Source organism: Callospermophilus lateralis, chromosome 14 (assembly GCF_048772815.1).
Source record: "Callospermophilus lateralis isolate mCalLat2 chromosome 14, mCalLat2.hap1, whole genome shotgun sequence".
Lineage (NCBI taxonomy): Eukaryota > Metazoa > Chordata > Mammalia > Rodentia > Sciuridae > Callospermophilus > Callospermophilus lateralis.
Genome location: NC_135318.1, coordinates 19,727,786 through 19,745,910, shown reverse-complemented (window position 1 = coordinate 19,745,910; position 18,125 = coordinate 19,727,786). Strand labels below are relative to the sequence as shown.

Here is an 18,125-nt window from a genome sequence, read left to right as displayed (position 1 = left end):
CTCCCCAAAGGGGAAGGAGACATGAGGACTGTCTGGGAGATGACAGGAGAAGGGCAGGGCCAGCCATCCGGGTCTGTCAAGGCAGGAGGCCTCATGGGCTCCCCCAGAGACACACTGTCACTTGGAGACAAGTATCACAAGGCAAATTCACTAGGGCAGTAATAGTCAGGCACTGGAGGGGACCTCTGGCCAACTCCCTTTTTTACAGATAACAAATCTGAGTTTCAGGAGATAGGGACAGAGATGGAACTCACATACAAGGAGTCCCACCCCCTCCCCCACCCCCAGAGCTCACCATGGACCCAAGAAGTTTAGAGCACTTGACTATAGTTAATTAAATCTCCAGATATACCAATGAGGTTGAAAAGCCAGGACCATGATCATTATCTTCTAGATAGGGAAACTGAGCCCCAGAAATTTTCCCAGAACTGTCATTCCAATAAGTTAAAAATTAGTTCATGTGAGGATACCATAGAAATGCCACCATTGTGTGTCTACAGTTCTGCACTGATGGGCACTGTGCCTGGGGCGCCTATTGACATTGAGATCCCAAGGAACTCATAGCCTCTCCCATGCTTTACCATAAGTACCCTGAGTTCCCATCACACCTGTAACCCACAAGCAACAGCTATGATAACACAGCATTAAGGCTACAGTGATGGAGGCAACCACACCACGCGGGGATGGCTCCACTGGCTCCACCCAGGGACGTGAGGGTTGTAAGAGTTTGCTGAAGCCTCAGGCAGAGCGCATGGCAAGGCTTGGAGAGGAAACCAGGGAGCTGAACTCCAAGGCAAATGGGAGATGACAGGGATGCTGAAGGGGGAGTTCCTCCTAGAGAAAGGCCTCAGAGATTCTTAGATTTCAAAGGTTTATATATGGGACACAAATCACCCATCTACCCAGGGCTTGTGTGAGATCGCAATGCCCTTCTTGATGTCCAGTTCCCCAGTCTGTCCTGGTAGTAGGCCCATAATATGCTCTGGTTCCCTAGCCAGCTCTTTGCCATCTCCCATTATCATATGAGATAAAGCAAACCAGCATGTATTATTATTTTAATGTGGAGCATAATAAGACTAAGGAAGAGTAGGGAAATGGGATTTCTAAGAGAGTAAACAAATCAAGGCTCTGGCCTGGGAAGAGAAGAGCCTGCAGTCTCTGAAAGGAGATGGTGCAGCAAAGCTGGTTAGCTTTTATCTACGCTGAGGGGAAATAAATGGTAATAGATGTAAGCTGCAGTAGGGGAAATTCAAGATTCAATCCACAAAAGAAGGTCTGCTCACTGGGATAAGTCACTTTGGGAAGATGGAAAATGTATTTCCATGATGCTGTTTGCTTAAGTTTTGTATAATAGTAGACACATGAGAAGCACTGAGGACCCCTAGCACTCCTGGGGTCAGGATAAGTTCCTGTGGATCTCTCAAGAACTGGTGCAACTGGTGCAACAGGCCAGTTTAGAGACGAGTGGTTCTTGGTGAAGGATCCTCCTATCCTCCTGCATAGGAAGCTATTTGCAAAACTAACTGAAATTCAACACACTTTCAAAGACATCTTCAATGATTGCAGAACCCAATTTCATGAAATGTAGAATTATGAAATTTACTGTACTTGGGGCATGGAAAATTATGGAAATAAAGCCATCAAGGGCACTTAGAAACATGTCTCCAAGTTTTAAGATCTGGTTGCTTACACAGTGCAAAGAAGCATCACAGACCCTGCTTCTCTTACATAGGAGTTTGTTTTTATCCCAGTTACCTAAGGCCTGGCAATTTCCTAGCAATTCCAGTTGAAGCCAATCATGGGGCATAAGCCCTGGGCCATGAGAAATCACCAGATCCATAAATGAAGAGTTTACAGTGAGTGCACTAATTTTAAAATATTTCCTCTAGAGAGAATTCTAGATATATCATTCTAACTTTGGCGAACCCAGCCCTGGGGAACAAATGTGAGTAGAAATCTTCAGAGCATCCTAAGATGCATCTCTCCCTCTGCTCCTATTTCTCAAGTTTAATGTGCCCATGAATAAGGAGCCACTTGATTACAAAGTAGTTTTTCACTGAGTTGATTATTGGCTTCTTTGTCTGTTTCTTACCACATTCTATCTTCAAAGATTGCAGAACCCAAATAGATGTAATGTAGAATTTTAATTTTAAAATTTTTTATAAGTTTCAGGACAACAGAAACAAAAAATACATATTTTAAAAGAGTCTTTAAGAAGGTGGACTCTTCAAAAAATCCCTGATTAAGTTAACATTTATTTTTTAAAAAATCTCCTTTACCTTTGCCAAGAGAGCCCAGCACACTGCTTGCTAGGAACTGGTGCTGGTATAAGGCAGGAAGGGCTTTTCCTGTAGTGACCTTCTGATATGTCAGCATTCAGAAAACTACAAAGGCAGTGGCAATGACATCATACTCTATTGCCCATGGTGCAGGTTACTGGTGACCAAGTCTAGAAGAAACCAGCAGAGGCACAGATCCTCTGGAAATTACATCTATCGTCACACATTTCCACATTTTTCATCAAGAGACAAGCATGTCATTTTGAGACATTCCCAGAATACTATCAGTGAACTTCAGATGGTTAAATAATATAGAACTGGGAAGGAGGGGTTTCTCTCTTGAATTGCTTCAGGGTGTGGTAGAGATTTTTGGATAACTATAGTTTTTAAAAAGTCTCAATCTTACTTCCAATGATGTTTGTTTTAAAGAATAAAGTGACTTTCTAATTCAAAGGCCTATTGGGGTGGGGGACAGTGGGTGGGCACATGGGATCAGCATCAGAAAGCTACCATGGTGGCTGCAGTAGTAGTGAGCCTGGCCATTCCTCTGGGCCTCAGGCAGAAGAGCCAGATCTGTCCCAGGATGCTTCTCCAGGTGGGGCTTCTTCTGACCCAACTTGGATCACTTGGATCTGCTATCCCAGAACACTTGCCCCTGGGAGTGGAGGGCCCCTTGACTGGAGCAGACTATGATGATGATGATGATGACACTGTGCAGCTCACACATGGAGTGAGGATTCTAAGAATGGCCCAGTCTAGGAATGGCTAAGACAAGATTGTACAAGGGCAAAGACTGAACCTCCAGGAGACTCCTGGGTGATACAAGAGAGAAGTTGATGAATAGTGAAACTGGGCAGAAAGGAGTCCCAAACACAGAGACAGGAAGGGACAGGTGGGGAGACATGGAGTAGAGTGAGGGTCCACACTACAAGATTCCTATAGCCAGGCCTGTTGCAGAGGTCAGCATACAGCTGGCACCCTGCCCCCAAAGGGGTGAGATACCACAGGATGCTTGTGGGTAGGTCAAACGCATGGCCCCTTTGCCTGCTACCATGCCATTGTTTCTGATGGGTTTATTGATCTGCCCAATGCTATGTTACCAGCAACTTAACAAATGCAGCTTTCTCTTTCCAAATGTGTTGATACTTGGGTTGTTTTTGAATGATCCCCTTCTATGTGGGACTCTTCACAGATGACAACCCAATCTGCAAATTGTGCTGGCACAATTGCCATGGCAACAGGCCCTAGAATCTTTTTGCCAAAGTCCCCATGGTCAGGATGGGATTCACACTCAGAATAGCCCCAAGCATTGAAGCCAGCACAAAGTGAATATACTGCCACTAGGAGACAGGAGCTTTGTGTTTCAATCCCAAGTCTGCCACTTACGTGGGACAGTGAAGTCATTTTCATCTCTCTGAGCCTCAGCTTTTCCTTGGATAAATGAGAAGTATATGTCTTTCACAGGATTCTTAGGAATATGAAATGAGCAAACATCTGGAAGAGCCTTTGGCCCACAGTACTTGCTCAAGAAAAGTTTTATACTTTTGTTTATAAGTTATATACTATGGTTTGGCCACTTTGTATGTTTTACAGGTATGCGTGTGTAACTTACTCTCTTAATGTTACAGTTAAGATAATTCCAAAGATATCAGCTTCCTTTCATAGAGCCCCTTTCTTCACATTGTTATTGCCTAAACAATAGGACACTGTCAAGGGGAGACATACCACTGTCACTTCAGCCTTCTTCTATCCTTCTTTATGAACATGTTAGTAAGCTGATGTCATGTGAAAGGGGTGGTTTTGATTGCCTCTCAGGGGATACATACATGCCTTGCCTAGTATCTGAATAGTAAAGAAAATCCTGGGTTTAAGATAGAGCCAGGTTTGGGAAATAAGATTGGCTTATCTGGGGTTGAGGAACTTGAGATTTCTAGGACATTTCCAAAAGAACAGAAAAGTTCTCTCCAACCTCACATTATACAGCATAAAGAGCAGGGATCTGGGGGCTTAAAAACTGTCAAGCCTCCACAGGGAGATGCAGACACAAAGATGGTGGGCTCTGTAATAAGCCAGTCCAGGGGTGTGCCTGCTCCTTTCCCCAGTGAGACCTAAAGGATGACAGCCACACCCAGGAGGAGGAGAAGGGGAAGTACAGGGAGTCAGATGTCCCGCTCATGTAATATGGATGGGGTAATGGAATACTACACCTTACCCCCTGCCGATCCTACTGCTGGTCCCTCCTGGCTCCAAGGACCTCAGGCTCAGCTACAGGGACATCACTGAAGGGCAGTGAGGACTCCTGTCCTCTTCCCTCAGCCACCCCCCCTGACTACAAAGCCTTTCACCTCTGGGGCACAAGGCCACACCAAGCCAGAAAAAAGAGGTAGGAACCATGGATGCCATAAGTTCCTGGGGGTGGGGAAAGGGTTTCTGAAAGAGAAGAGACAGGCAGAAGAGGCAAAAGCCCTAAAGAGAGATGGGAAAGGGCAGTCTCCTCTTCGCTGGGACCAGGGAGAATCCCAGGCCACAGAGAGGCAGGGGGAATGCAAAGCAGGCATGGGGCACCTGGGCCATCTGAGAACTGAACAGCTGGTTTCTCCCAGCCCCCTGAGCCCTGCCATTCTGTTCTGATACTTTGTCTCTGATCATCTGGCTTGCTTTCCAACCAGCTAGGGTGGGATGCAGGGGCAGGGAGGATGAGCTTGGGGACCTTGTAGAGCTCGGGAGCTCTGAGAAGACTGGATTGAGGGAGCTGAAGAGGCGCTCTAGGTAACACCTCCTTCCAGCTCCAGGCCACCTTAGCTGGGCCCGCCCCCCTCCCTGGCCCCAAGGACAGGCGGTGGGGTCTCCCTCTGCCCCACTTCCCCTGTGGCTCCCTATATATTTTGGGGCCAGTAGCCGAGGGGCCGGGGTACCCATCACCCTTTCTCTCCGTGTCCCGACCCCGGCTGGCTCTTGGGTGTTGGTGTATTTTCCTCTGTGCATCCATCTCCCTCCACCTCATTCTGGCGGCCCCCTCACAGAGCCGGGAGGAGCGTGTTCTCCGCCATGAAGCTCGGCAAGAACCGGCCCCACAAGGAGGACCCCCAAACACAAGGTAGGACACCTGGCCCCGACGGTGGCTCGTCCTGACCTCTCGCAACCACTTTTTCCGCACGTGATCACATCAAACCCCGCCCCCTGGGCAGGTCCCAAACAGGACTTTCTGGGATTGGTTCAACCAGAGCCCCTGGGCGGGATCTGGCCTCCCATTGGCTGTCTGGATCCAGGCCCCGCCCTGAGAGCCCAGGTCCTCTAGGGATGGTGCTCCAGGGGGCGGGGTGGGCACTGCCCTTTGGCACCACCACTAGTCTGGAATTGGGCAGATAGCCCTCTTCTGGATGGAGGTTTCCTGTCCTCCCTTCTCCCTATCCTTTGTTCTTTACACCACCCAGGGATTTTTAATCGGAGGGAATAAATAGCAGGAAACAGTTTTTAGCCAATTCTTTTGTGGGGTGAGCGGAATCAGAGTCCCAGGAGTGCTTATTCAATGGAAGAAGTCACCGTCCTCTCACCAGGCTGCAGCCTGGCCTCAGCCAACTGGCAGGTCCTGGCAGGCCGGAGTGACCTGTGGCACTAGTCCCTCAGGGAGAATGCTGCTGGGGAAGGGGAGGACAGATGTCCAACACGAGGAAAGGAGGACAGACAGAAGAGGAGAAATGTAGTGAACAGGGGAGCTGGGTGGGAGCCACCTGCCCTTCACGTGCCCACTCTCAGTCTCCTGGCCACCATCTCCAGCATTTTCTCTGTGGCCCACTGGTCCCCCAAATCTCTGTCCTTACCTCTTGCTACATGCCAGTTACTGCTGTGCCTTCTCCTTAGTCTGAGAGTGCTACTGCTGGCTGAGGCCCACACTCACCACCTTTGGGTAGCTTTTCGGGGTTGTCATTTCTTCAAGTCAGTGGATTAATACACACCAGTACAGGGCTAGGTCCTGAATTTCATCAAATATTTTGCATGAATAAGATATCTCGCAAACCTCAGTTTTCCCATCTATGACATGAATATAATGACTACCTTGACAGATGTTCCCTATAAAGATTAGAGATCCATGTGTAAAGTGCCTGGCATGTGCCTGGCATTTAGTAACCACTCAATTAAAGGTAGCAGTTGTTATCCATGGATTCTTTATTCCCTAACTTCTTCCATTTAGTAAATAGTGTTTAATGGAAGAGTTACGTTCAACTAAAATAAAAAGAAAATAAGACCAAATATAGTTTCAAAAATAAAAGACCAATATTGGGTAGAAAATACTGCAAGTATACACTGTCCCATTCAAAGCAGATGCTACCAAGTAAACCTTAAATTTGATTCTTAGCTTTGCCACCCACCTAACCAGCCCTTCTTCTTCCCCAGATGAACCAGCAGTGCTGGAGATGGAGGACCTTGACCACTTGGCCATTCGACTGGGGGATGGGCTGGATCCTGACTCGGTGTCTCTAGCCTCAGTCACTGCTCTCACCACCAATGTCTCCAACAAGCGGTGAGTTGGCATGAGCCCAGCATCTCCAACTGCCTCCACTGTACCAGGAAGGATCTCAGTTGCCAGGTTAGAACTTTGGTGGAGAAGAATCAGGTCCCATGGACTGTTCTTTCCTGGCCCCTCCCCTTCTTCTTTTCCCTAGGTGTCCCTCTCACCCCTTCCCTGCATAGGCAGAATGCAGCTGCTGCATCCTGTTCCCAAGCCATTGAACACCTCCAGGCCAGGGAAGGCACGGAGCTGCCAGCCCTCATTTCAGCCTGGTGGCCTCATGTCTGGCCCCCTGTTACTTCTGTCTTTGGTTAGTCCTCTCCTATGGGGACCTCTGAGGACAACTAATCCCCATTCTATTTGACATTCCTCTTAGAGGTTTACAGACCATGATTCTGTCCCTCCACCCTACTGCAAGCTCTAACCCTGCCACACCCTCCTCCCCACAAGCACACCCCTTCCACCAGGCCTGATGATACCTTATCCTCCTCAGATCTAAGCCAGACATCAAAATGGAGCCAAGTGCCGGGAAGCCCATGGATTACCAGGTAGGTGGCAGCTGAGGCCTCCTGCCTTATAGATTCTGCGGTGGTGGGCAGTTCTAGCCAGATGTGCCTTATAGACTCTGTCTCATGAATCTGGGAGTCATAGCAAACCACAAATCGCATATAAATTCTCAAAGTCGACTTGTTTCTGGGAGGCATTCCTAGAAAGGATAGAAGTATTGAGGTACAAACCCAGAGAGGAGCTGGAGAGCTCTGCTTGTGCTGGTCAAAACCCTTCCAGGCTTTTGTGTTCAGCACAGGACATCATAAAGTAAGAGGGGCCTGGAAAAACCATAGAGACCAAGGAGAAATGCATGCAGGCAAAGGTACACATGCACACCCACACAAAGTATTCAAATAGTTGAATCCTAGCTTTTGGAGAAGGATTTTTGGGGTGATTTTTTAAATTGTTGTTCTGTATTATTTTATTGCTGGAAGTGATGTCAGTCTTGTTATATAGTGGGAATGTGGATTTTTTTTTTTTTTTTTTTTTTTTTTGCTTCTCTGCATTTTCTGATATTAAAACAACTTCTTTGTATGTTTTTAAAACTGGAGACAAACAGGCTGAGACAGGGAGGGGTGTGCAGCTGTGAGGTTATGAATGTGGCTCAATGCCGGCAGGACAGGTGATGAGCATGGCTGCTGGGACAGGCCACACTGGCCCTAGCTCTGCAGGGGCCAGGCCTTCAATCTTGGCTGTTCTCCCAGAGTTGACCAGAGCCTGAGAGGCGGAGTTACACTCACAATAGGCTGGTGGACAAGCCAGAAGCACCTTCTACTTGCATATAAATTGGAAGCAGGGGAGAAGGAGGAGGAATCTCTGAGGCAGGTGCCAGGACCCTGCCTTGCTCCAGACCCTCCCCCCGAAGGTAGTGAGACCCAACTATAGGTTCTTAGCATTGAGTGGGTATGCTGAGTGGTCAAGGGGGACAGAGCTTTAAGGACACCCCGCTTGGCTGGCACTGCATTCCCTATTTGTGGATGGTCTGTCTGGGTATCAGCACCAGGCCCCAGAATCAGACTGAGCCCCTCTCCCAGGGTAGAGCTTTATTTTGATGCTCATGCACAACCCCCACTCTCCTCACCTCCCTCAGGAGATGACATGAGTGACGAGAGCCACCTTTCTGTGGGAAAGGCACATCTCAACATGTTTCCCCAGGGATTTGCCTCCTTTCCCTTAATCCATGCTTCAGTTTATCTTCTCTTCTCAGCAACTGTCTTCCCAAGGGCTTGAAAAATGGCCTCAGGCAGTGGCCAACAGACTCACACTGGTGGTTTTAAGTAATGTTGCCAAAACCCAAACACAAAGAGTCCTGAGGATTCTGAGGGCTTTCTAAGGACCCAAGGGTTTGCTTCCGTATGCTTAGAACCAGAGAATTCCAAAGAACAAAAACTCCAAAGATCCAACTCAGACACCATGCCACAGGCCTGTCTCATAAAGAAACATTGAAATGGAGTTGTTGTTGTTGTTATTGTAACTTATTTTTTGAAGATTTATTATATACCAGGCACGGTGCTAGGAGCAATATATGTGTCTCCATTTAAATTAATTCTTAACAACTACTCAAATATATGTATTACTACATTTTACAGGAAACTGAGGCCAAGAAAGTTAAGGCACTTGCCCCAGGTCACACAGAGAGTCAAGGCCAGAGCCCAGGTTCAGACCCAGGGGCGTCGGACCACAGCACTCAGGGTCAAACCTGGACAGTTGCTCCCTTCTGGTCCCTGGTTTAGTTCACTCACTGCTTACTGCTTGTTTTCAAAGGTTTTTCAAACTGTTTTCTGCCAGAGATTTTTGTTAACTAGATATTTTCCCTCCAAAGACTTCTTAAACAACATCCATCTACTTTCCAGTCTTGAGTTACAGAAAGCCCTTTTTGAAGGGGGAATGGGTTACAATGGGACTTTTTTAAGCCTTTGGCATAAAAAGGTTATTGGAAGTTAAGACTCTATAAACTACCATGCAAAGAATATTCTAGAAGGACTTCTAGTGTCTGTTTATGCTCATCAAAGTAAACTTCCAGAGCTAAGTTAATTGGCCCTACTTCCTTTTGGTTCCCTGAAGAAATGGTGATTGTTGAACTTCTTTGAAGCTTGGATTCTAAGCTGTCACTCAGTCCTTCTGGACTTCAAGCTCCAAATAGAAATGTTTGCTTTCATGGTTTAAGTGTTGCTTCGATGAGTAAATATTCAGTTTCCCATTTCTATTCTTTCCTGGCAACATTCATACTGCAATTAGGTTTCTGATTTCTTAACACCGTGACTTATGATGTCTGGATTTTTCTTGATATTCAGGCTATTTATCACACTTGATGCATACAGTGAATGATAATTTTAGAAATGATTCTTGTTATATAAAAAAGGAAAATAGGGCTGGGGATGTAGCACAGTGATAAGAGTGTTTGCCTAGCACGCACAAGGTGCTGAAGTTTGATCTCCGGCACTGGAAAAAAAAAGTAAAAGTAAAATCATATTTAGAAGTTGCATGAAAGCACAGCAACTACATTACCACATCTTCGAGATGAGAAGCACCAAGAGCCATCTTTCCTGTTCCATTATAGGTAAATGTTCATACTAGATGAAATAAGGCATTTTGGTTAATTGGTCTTGTGAAACCATCCCAAGGCATCCCCGACCCTGCCAGCTTGAGACAGACCACTGCCTGAAGGCAGATTCTAAGAAGCCACTTAGAGCAGATGCCGGCACTGCCCAGAGTTTCCCTCTGTTGAGGATGCCTTTATCCTTTCATCCCACTCACTCCACCCTCACCCAACCTCGTGGGTAGCTGGTGTCTTAGCTGGTAGCTGAGAGACTTGTAGCGTGGTGAGTCCTCCTCACTCACACCTGGTAGCATATTGATGCCAAGTTCAGCAGCCCCAAGTCTATTTACCATGACCACTCCAAGGGGACAGAAACTTCCAAATCCAAAGTGATTTAAAATGAAGGTTTGGGAAAAGTAGTGGTCACATCAGAAATTCCACAAACCAACCTCTGTGTGTGAGGTGGTTTTTTGTTTGTTTGTTTGTTTGTTTGTTTGTTTTAATCTACAAGCCAATAATCACTTACACTAAGTTCTATGAGGCGAAGGAGTTGACTTCACTCCCTCCTGTGCCTGGCCCCAACAGGTGTCCCCTAAATATTTGTTGAATGAATGGACAACTGGAAAAAGCCTTCCCAGGGCAAAAGTAAGATTCCAGGGAGCTGGAGGCTACTTGAAGGACCCAAAACACAAGCAACATACAATGGTCAGGTTGAAAAAGTGGCTCGGTGGCACCAAAGCCTCCCCGCCATTCAGAGAAATTAAAGGCAAGGAGAGAGGCAGGAATGCAGGAAGGGAGCCAGGTTCCAGAAACACAAGGAAGTAGCAGAGGCCTGCAGGCTCACATGAGAAACCCTGGAACAGGAAATTAAATGTAAGCTAACAAAGACTCTAAAAGCTTAATTCCTACCTGGGCACAGTGTTGTGGGCCTGTGGTCCCAGCTACTCTGGAGGCTGAGGCAGCAAGGTGGCAAATTTGAGGCCACGCTGGACAACTTAGACCCTGCCTCAAAATGAGAAATAAAAAGGGCTGGGGACATAGCTCAGCCATAAAGCACCCCTGGATTCGATCCCCGGTACAATCTCCTGTGCGACTCCCAGCAGCACCTATGTGCAAAACACAGATAAAGCTTAGTTCCTGAGGGCATGAAATATGTGAGGTGGTTTTGGCACCCCACCCTTCACCCCTGGGCAGAGCCATCCCATCCATCTGGGGAAGAACTCAGGGCTCTAGAATCACCTAGGAGCTTTAAAAAACTGACACCTGGGCCCAGCCCAGCCCTGACACTGGTTGGATTGGCCAGGAGTATGTCCTGAGCACCAGAGTGGGGGGATGCCCCCTGCCCCAGATAATTCTAGTGAACTTGGCTTAAAGGTCACCCATCCCGTGTCCTGCTGCAAACCAGGGCACTGAGGCTTGGAAAGGAAAGAGCCCAGGATCTCCCAGCAAACCAGACAGTGGTCAGTGCAGATCCGAGGACGTGACTCAGTCAGTGCAGCTCCCTGAGCCCTCCTGCCCTACTCCTGGGCTCCAGCTGGACCAGGCTTCAAGGCCCACTCAGCTGTCTCCCCGGCTCTTCCTTCTCCTGCCTGCAGGTCAGCATCACAGTGATCGAGGCTCGGCAGCTGGTGGGCTTGAACATGGACCCTGTGGTGTGCGTGGAGGTGGGCGACGACAAGAAGTACACATCCATGAAGGAGTCCACCAACTGCCCCTACTACAATGAGGTCAGTGGCCCCATGCCTAGGTGGGGAAAGGGGCCTCCTGAGATGTGGGAGGCGGCTGGGCCCCAACCCCACCTAGGCCCAAAAGGAGCAGCTGAGTGTCAAGGGATGTACGGTGCTCCCAGCAGAGGTGACTTTGACCCACTGTGTTATAACACACTGACACGCAGTGCCAAACCCTCTGGACCCCTAGTCTAGAACCCAGTCTGGCCCTGTTCTAGCCAGGGCTACCCATTGAAATGAGTGTGGCCTGGGTGCTCCTGTGCGACTCCCAACAGCTCCTATGAACAAACCCCACAGCCCCACGAGACCTGGTCCGAGCTATTTTCCAAGCCAGAGCCCTGGGCAGTGCAGCTTTCTCCAGCCCAGCCATCCATGTGGCACAATGCTGTTAATGAACATTTCCCATGTGCCCAGGACTCTCCTGATGCATGAGTTGCATCAGCCATCAGAGGTTGCCACTGTTACCCCACTGCTCACACAGGAACACTGAGACTCCTGTAGGAGGTTCTTACAGCCCCCTCTGGGGGCTTCCCTTCTGACCACTGGCCTTGACTTGGGTGCAAGAGATAAAATACCTGGTGCCCTCTCTTGCTTTTTTTAGCCCTTTGAGGTCACATGAAAGATGAGGGGCCTAGTTCAATGCCCCACCTTACAGAGGAGGAAGCTGAGACCTCAATACCGGAAGAGACTTCCCCACTGTCCAAGGGTATACACAATTCAAAGCAGGGGCCAGGCTGTTCAGCCTCTAGCCCAGGGCCCTGGCTGTCACCAGGGCACAGTATCTTGACCCCTGGGCTCCAGATGGAACCCCATCATGACCAGCTCTGGTGAGGGAGGTCCAGGCCTCTCTCAGATGCCTGGACCCTGAGCCTCTCTTTTCTCAAGAGGTACAAAGTGGCTCCAGGAAATGAGATGTGCCAGGCTGGCTCAAGTGAGACACCCATCCTTCTTCCTAAGGTTAGGGAGGGCTGAGGGGAGCCATGAACCGCTGTGGGAATCCTCCAACTGCACCTGCAGGAAGATAAACCTGTGCACACTAGGTTTGCCCTTCAGCCAAAGCCTGGCCAAGGTGTCATGTGTAGCCACAAATGGACCACATCTCCCAGCCAGTTTCTCTTGGGGCCCCAGGGCAAGACACTGCTCAAGACTCCTTCAGCCTTGCATGAAGTCAGGACATCTCTGACCTCATGTCACGACACATCCATGACTAAAAAAGCATCTTACCTAAATAAGGTCTACTTTCCCATTATAGATACAGAGACAGGTTCCTGTGACCCAGTGTGTTATTGATAGTGGTAAAGCCATGTTTGGTGGGCTCAAGGGCTCACTTTGTACCAGGCCCATGCACCTCATGTTCTTTTCAAACTGCTCCCTTCTTCCAAAGTGCAGAGAGCAGCTCTGCCGCTCCTAGCAACACTCCTGCTACCGTGCAGGGTCCGCTCAGATGTCTTGCCACTGAGCAGTCTTCCTTGCCCTCTCTGGGTCAGAGGTCAGTTCCAAGCCTTTATTTCCTTTTTCTTCTCTTAATCTTCAATTAAAGATACCCCAGGGACACAGATAGATACTGCTGCTGGCAAATTCTCAAGCTAGCAGGAACTTTCCTTTGGTTCCACTAAAACAACAGGAGGAGGTACAAACAACCAACACGACTTAGCAGATTTCTAAGCAATTCCAAAAGGGAATTGTGCTCAAGAAATACCAGGAATGTGACCAGAGACAGTTCAGAGGGTGTAGGATTCTGGCCCTAACCCAGCTAGCGCGTTGCATGGGGCTGACCCATCTCCGAGGCTCCAGGCCTGATGACCCATCCTGCCTGGCTCTGAGCCTGCCCTCATGAAGGGAGGCTGTGAAGGGAGTTCTGCCCTCCAAGCACAACCTGCCGTTCATGGCCCAGGACAAGCCCTCTTCCCCATGCACCTGGTCCTGCCTGGACATCTGGGGAGCACCATCTTCCTCCTGCCTAAAATCGACCTCTCCCCTTTGCCATGAACCCTTCTCTTCCTACATCCCGAAGAGTCTGGCACTACACCGTCCCCCAACACAACTTTGTCTTTGCCTTTCTTCTGGCTCCTTCGCCTTTACCTGTGCGGTTTGACTGCAGCACATTTTGTCTAAACACCACTATGAAAACTATCCCTCTCAAGGACAGGAACTAGACGCTTGTCATCCATGAATCAAGGGCTTTGCCCACTCCCATGGACCTCTCCAGCGCCACCTTTTTCTCTCCTCTGTTCCCAGTAGGCATGTGAGTTGTCCCACTTTCTCTTTCCCAGTCACACCTCAATCTCTGCCCCACAGCATACCACAAGTTCAACGAGGACCTTACTCCTGAGGACAATGTCCCCTGATGTCCTCTCTCTGTTGACTGCCCAGTCCCTCCATCCGGTTGTCTGCTCACCCCTCCTTTTGCGCTCACATTTCTCCAGCTCCTTCTCCCAACCTCCTGCTTCCTCTTCCCACTGCAGAAGTCTGCTTCTTGGATCCCTGTCTTGAGCCCTCTGACACTCTCTCCCCAGGTGTTTCCTCCATTCAAAAGCTGCAGTCACCATCCAGGTTCCCAAATCTAGATTCCCATCTGCCTCTCCAGAGTTGCAGGCTCCCCACCTCCAGCCAGTGCCACCCGGACCTGTTACTGCCACGCTGAGCAACTAAGGTTAAATTGTACATGTACTGCATCCACACCCGGGTTGAGAGCTCCACCAGGGTCCTCTCATTTCAGGACTTCACACCACACCTCACAGATGTCCCTGTGCCCCTGGAGAGGTTCAACTTGCCACCTGAGACTATTATCCCCACATCACAGGGGTAAACTGAGACTCAGGAAAGAACGTGATGAACCCCCAAATCGCAGCTAGATGTGGCCAGTTCTAAATCTAGTGCTTTTACCCACAGTGCTCAAGGGCGAGGCTCCTGCAGTCAGGAACCTGTACTCTTGTGACTTTTATCTCTAAGCGCTTCCTTTCTCACCCGTGAGCTCACCAAAGCAGTGATACCTTTGCTCACTACCCATACCCTTTTCCCAGCCCTTGCACCCAGGCCAGGGCAAGGGTGGGGACCACAAGTGGCAGCCTCCAGCACAAGAAGACAGCTCACACCGCATTTTAGGTTTACAGTCAAGGAAGTGCTTTCACACACCTCAGGGCCCCAGCACTAAGAGTCATCTTATTCTCCCTCTTAACCTCCCGGAAGTTGCATGTTCCAGGCAGAGTTGTGGTTTAATGGCGATATCTGTGTGGCCCTCAAACCACAGTGTATCACACAGTCAAGAGCATTTTCAATTCAGTGACCTATGATATAGTATCTCATCAGAGCTTCATGAGGTGGGGGTCCATATCCCCGTTTTACAGCTTGGGAAACTGAGGTTCAGAGAATGTGCTGTTCAAGTCCACACTGCTAGAAAGAGGCAGAACTGGGCCTGGAGCCCACAGTCTTTCTGAGCACGTCAGTGTCAACCAGTGGGTTCTACTGACTGGCAGCAGGTGGCCCAGCCTAGGGGATGGGGCCCTGCCTCCCTCACCCCCTCCTGGGTCACTCAGAACCAGATGGGTTACACTACTGCTCATCCGAACCTTGGGGCTCAGGGGAAATGGCCAGGGTACAGACAGGCACTGGGCTCTAACTGCAGCCCCCCAGTGACAGCAGCCTGGTCCTTCCCCCTGCAGTACTTCGTCTTTGACTTCCATATCTCTCCTGACATCATGTTCGACAAGATCATCAAGATCTCGGTGAGTGGGGAGCAGCCCCCGGCAAACAGGGCCACTGGCTTCAGCTGCACCTGTGTGCAGTCTTGCTAGGTGACTCCTCTGGCTGGACCAATCATATAAAGGTAGCCTGGTGCCTGGACACATGGCTGGGCACAGGGGGCTCAGGATGGATTTGGGCCCCTCCTGTCCCTTTAGCCAAGTGCCTCTGTGTCATGTACCACCTACTCACCAAAAAAAAAAAAAACAAAAAACAAAAAAAAACAGGTGTGGGCAGGAGAGGCGGATGCTGAGCCTGAGTGAGCCACCTCAGCCCTGCCAAACGCCCTCCCCCTTCACCACTAAGCTTGGGTCCCCAGAAAGATTGAGGTGGTACCACCATCAGGGGGCCCCACCCTGGCCTTACTGGTGGCTGGTGGTTCTGCCCGGAAGGTGATTCACTCCAAGAACCTGCTGCGCAGTGGCACCCTGGTGGGCTCCTTCAAAATGGACGTGGGGACTGTATACGCCCAGCCTGGTGAGTAGCTGTGCATGGGCTGGCCAGCCAGGTGCATGTGGCTCCGGGAGTGGGGCAGCCATGGTCCTCCCCACCATGGCAGTTCCTGGGCTCAGCCTGGTGGGGACCACAGTCTGGAGACTGTGAGCACACACCACGTGGCCTACAGGGAAATGGTGCGCACAATGTGTACACAAATGTGGGCAACAGCTACCCTGTCTGACGGTTCTCCCTCATTATCAGGGCAGTAACACCATGCAGAGCCTTGGAGGAATTCTGGACAGGACGTAGCACGCGCTGCGTGGCCGCCCTTGTCTAGGGTGCAGAGAGAGGTGCCTATCCTCACAGCCTGGGAGGGTCTGTGGCCAGCCTCCTGCCCCCTGAGCTGGCACCTGCCAAGCAGAAAGGACCCCTTCCATCCTCACAGGAATCCACCATCCTCCTTTGACAGTTGAGGGACCTGAAGCTCAGAGATGCTCCAGGTCTTGCCCCAGGCACCCAGCTGATGGGGTGTGGGGGGATGTCAGGCCATGTTCTCTAGAGCCCTCCCTAAGTCACACTGTCCAATCCAAATGTGGTGGTGATAGCCATTGCTGAATGCAGTATGACAGCCTCTGAGGGACTCCTGGGCTCTAAAATAGTTTTTTATAAGAAACCCCGGGTCACCTGAGGAGTAGCCATGTGGGGCAGAGGTTGATGGGCAGCTCTGTAAGTACCTATAGGCCAACAAGGAGATGGTGAGGCAACCCCATGGGCTGGCCCAAAGCACTTGTCACCACATGGCCAGCTTGGGGCCCTTTGGGGTTCCAATTTCACCCACAATGTCACATTTTACCTTCACAAAACAGTGAAGTAGGCAGCCGCACCTCTTCCCATTTTACAGATGACATAAATGAGGCTAAGAGCCCTGAGGGGCTTAGAGGTGTCACTTAACTAGAAGGATGAACACCTGGCACTTGTGGTTCAGCCTAATAGACAGTCAGCTGACACATCTTCAAACTGGGACTCAGATCAGGGAATTTGAGTTCAGTGCCCAGGAATATACACATTAAAATTATAAAATCATAGAACATTCAAGCTACAGCAGACCTTAAAAATATCTGGTCCAATCTTTATTACAGTGGAGCTGCCCAGGGTCATGAAGGACTTGCCCAAAATCTGGGAGTAGAGCCTAGGTCTCAGGCATCCAGGGCAGTGCCTTCTCCACTGCCCCACACAAGTCATGGGCCTCAGGGGAGGCCAGCTGTACTGACCTCCAGCTCTCTAAGGAACAGGGAAGAGTCAGTCTGCTTTCCAGGAAACACACACAGCTTTGGGCCATGGTTCTGAATGTCACTAGCATCCTGAGGATGACCTCCTCCCAGGGCTGAGCAGCGGGTGTCCCCTGTTGCCATTGGCAGACCTGAGGCTTAGAGTCAAGATGAAGTTGGAAAGCAGAGTAGGGGAGCTCTGGTTGGTCAAGCTCTGGTTGGTTGGGCTTCTGGTTGGTCAAGTCCTGGTCAGGAAAGCATAGCCCGCATGGAGCCTCAGCAGGTCCAGCACTGAGCCAAGCATGCCATCCAGAGATGGACCCTCCCTACCCCATTAGAAGCACATAAGCACCATTCCCATTTCACAGTATGGAAACTGAGACTCACCAAGCTCAAATAGCTGGCCCAGGGCCACACTGGGAGTTAAGTGGGCAGAACTAGGCTGTGGGCCTCAACCTGGGCTCTCCACTAGGGTAACCCATCCCTGGACTTGCTGCTTCTGCTGTCTCTGCCCCTGAGCCTGGTGTGCTTCTCAGAGACCAAACCTGGGTAGCGTTGGGAAGATGTTTGCAGGGACCCAGAATTACTGGATGCTCATACAGGTGGTGTCAGCACCTGGTGGAACGGGAAGAGCTTCAGGGGGGCCCAGAGCCTATTCTCACCCTGGCAGGACCCTCGTTACCCAGTCATAGGAGGACACTTCAAAGCTGCTCTCTGTTGGAGAAGGGCGGGGTTGTAGGTCATGAGGAGGCCTGAGACGCTAGCAGCTTCCCAACCAGCCAGTCAGACCCGGCAGGTACCAGAACCAGACTGGACACAGGTGAAATGATGTTTCAGGCCACTATACACAGAGCTGGGCTCTCGGGCTGTTCTTGCATCTCTGACCTGGGATCACACAATGTCAGGACTGGAAGGGCCTCAGAGGTCATCAGACCACTGTGTACCTGGCACAGAGACCCCTGCATCAATATTGCTGATGGTCACCTAGCCTCTGCTTAGACCTCCCAGCACCCCCTATTTTTGACTGTGTTTATGTCAGATAAAAAAAAAAAAATCTATCACCTGCAAACTTCA

The 18,125-nt window shown here is 49.8% G+C and overlaps 1 protein-coding gene across 1 annotated transcript in view; it reads left to right on the top strand.

The window, feature by feature from the left end:
- Otof (otoferlin) overlaps positions 1–18,125 on the top strand; it is an 87,585-nt gene that overhangs the window by 47,890 nt on the left and 21,570 nt on the right. The window contains exons 8-13 of the mRNA XM_076833887.2: positions 5,303–5,376; positions 6,675–6,801; positions 7,283–7,337; positions 11,473–11,604; positions 15,267–15,329; positions 15,738–15,822. Coding sequence (XP_076690002.2) covers positions 5,303–5,376; positions 6,675–6,801; positions 7,283–7,337; positions 11,473–11,604; positions 15,267–15,329; positions 15,738–15,822 — 536 coding nt within the window. The remainder of the gene's footprint in view (positions 1–5,302; positions 5,377–6,674; positions 6,802–7,282; positions 7,338–11,472; positions 11,605–15,266; positions 15,330–15,737; positions 15,823–18,125) is intronic.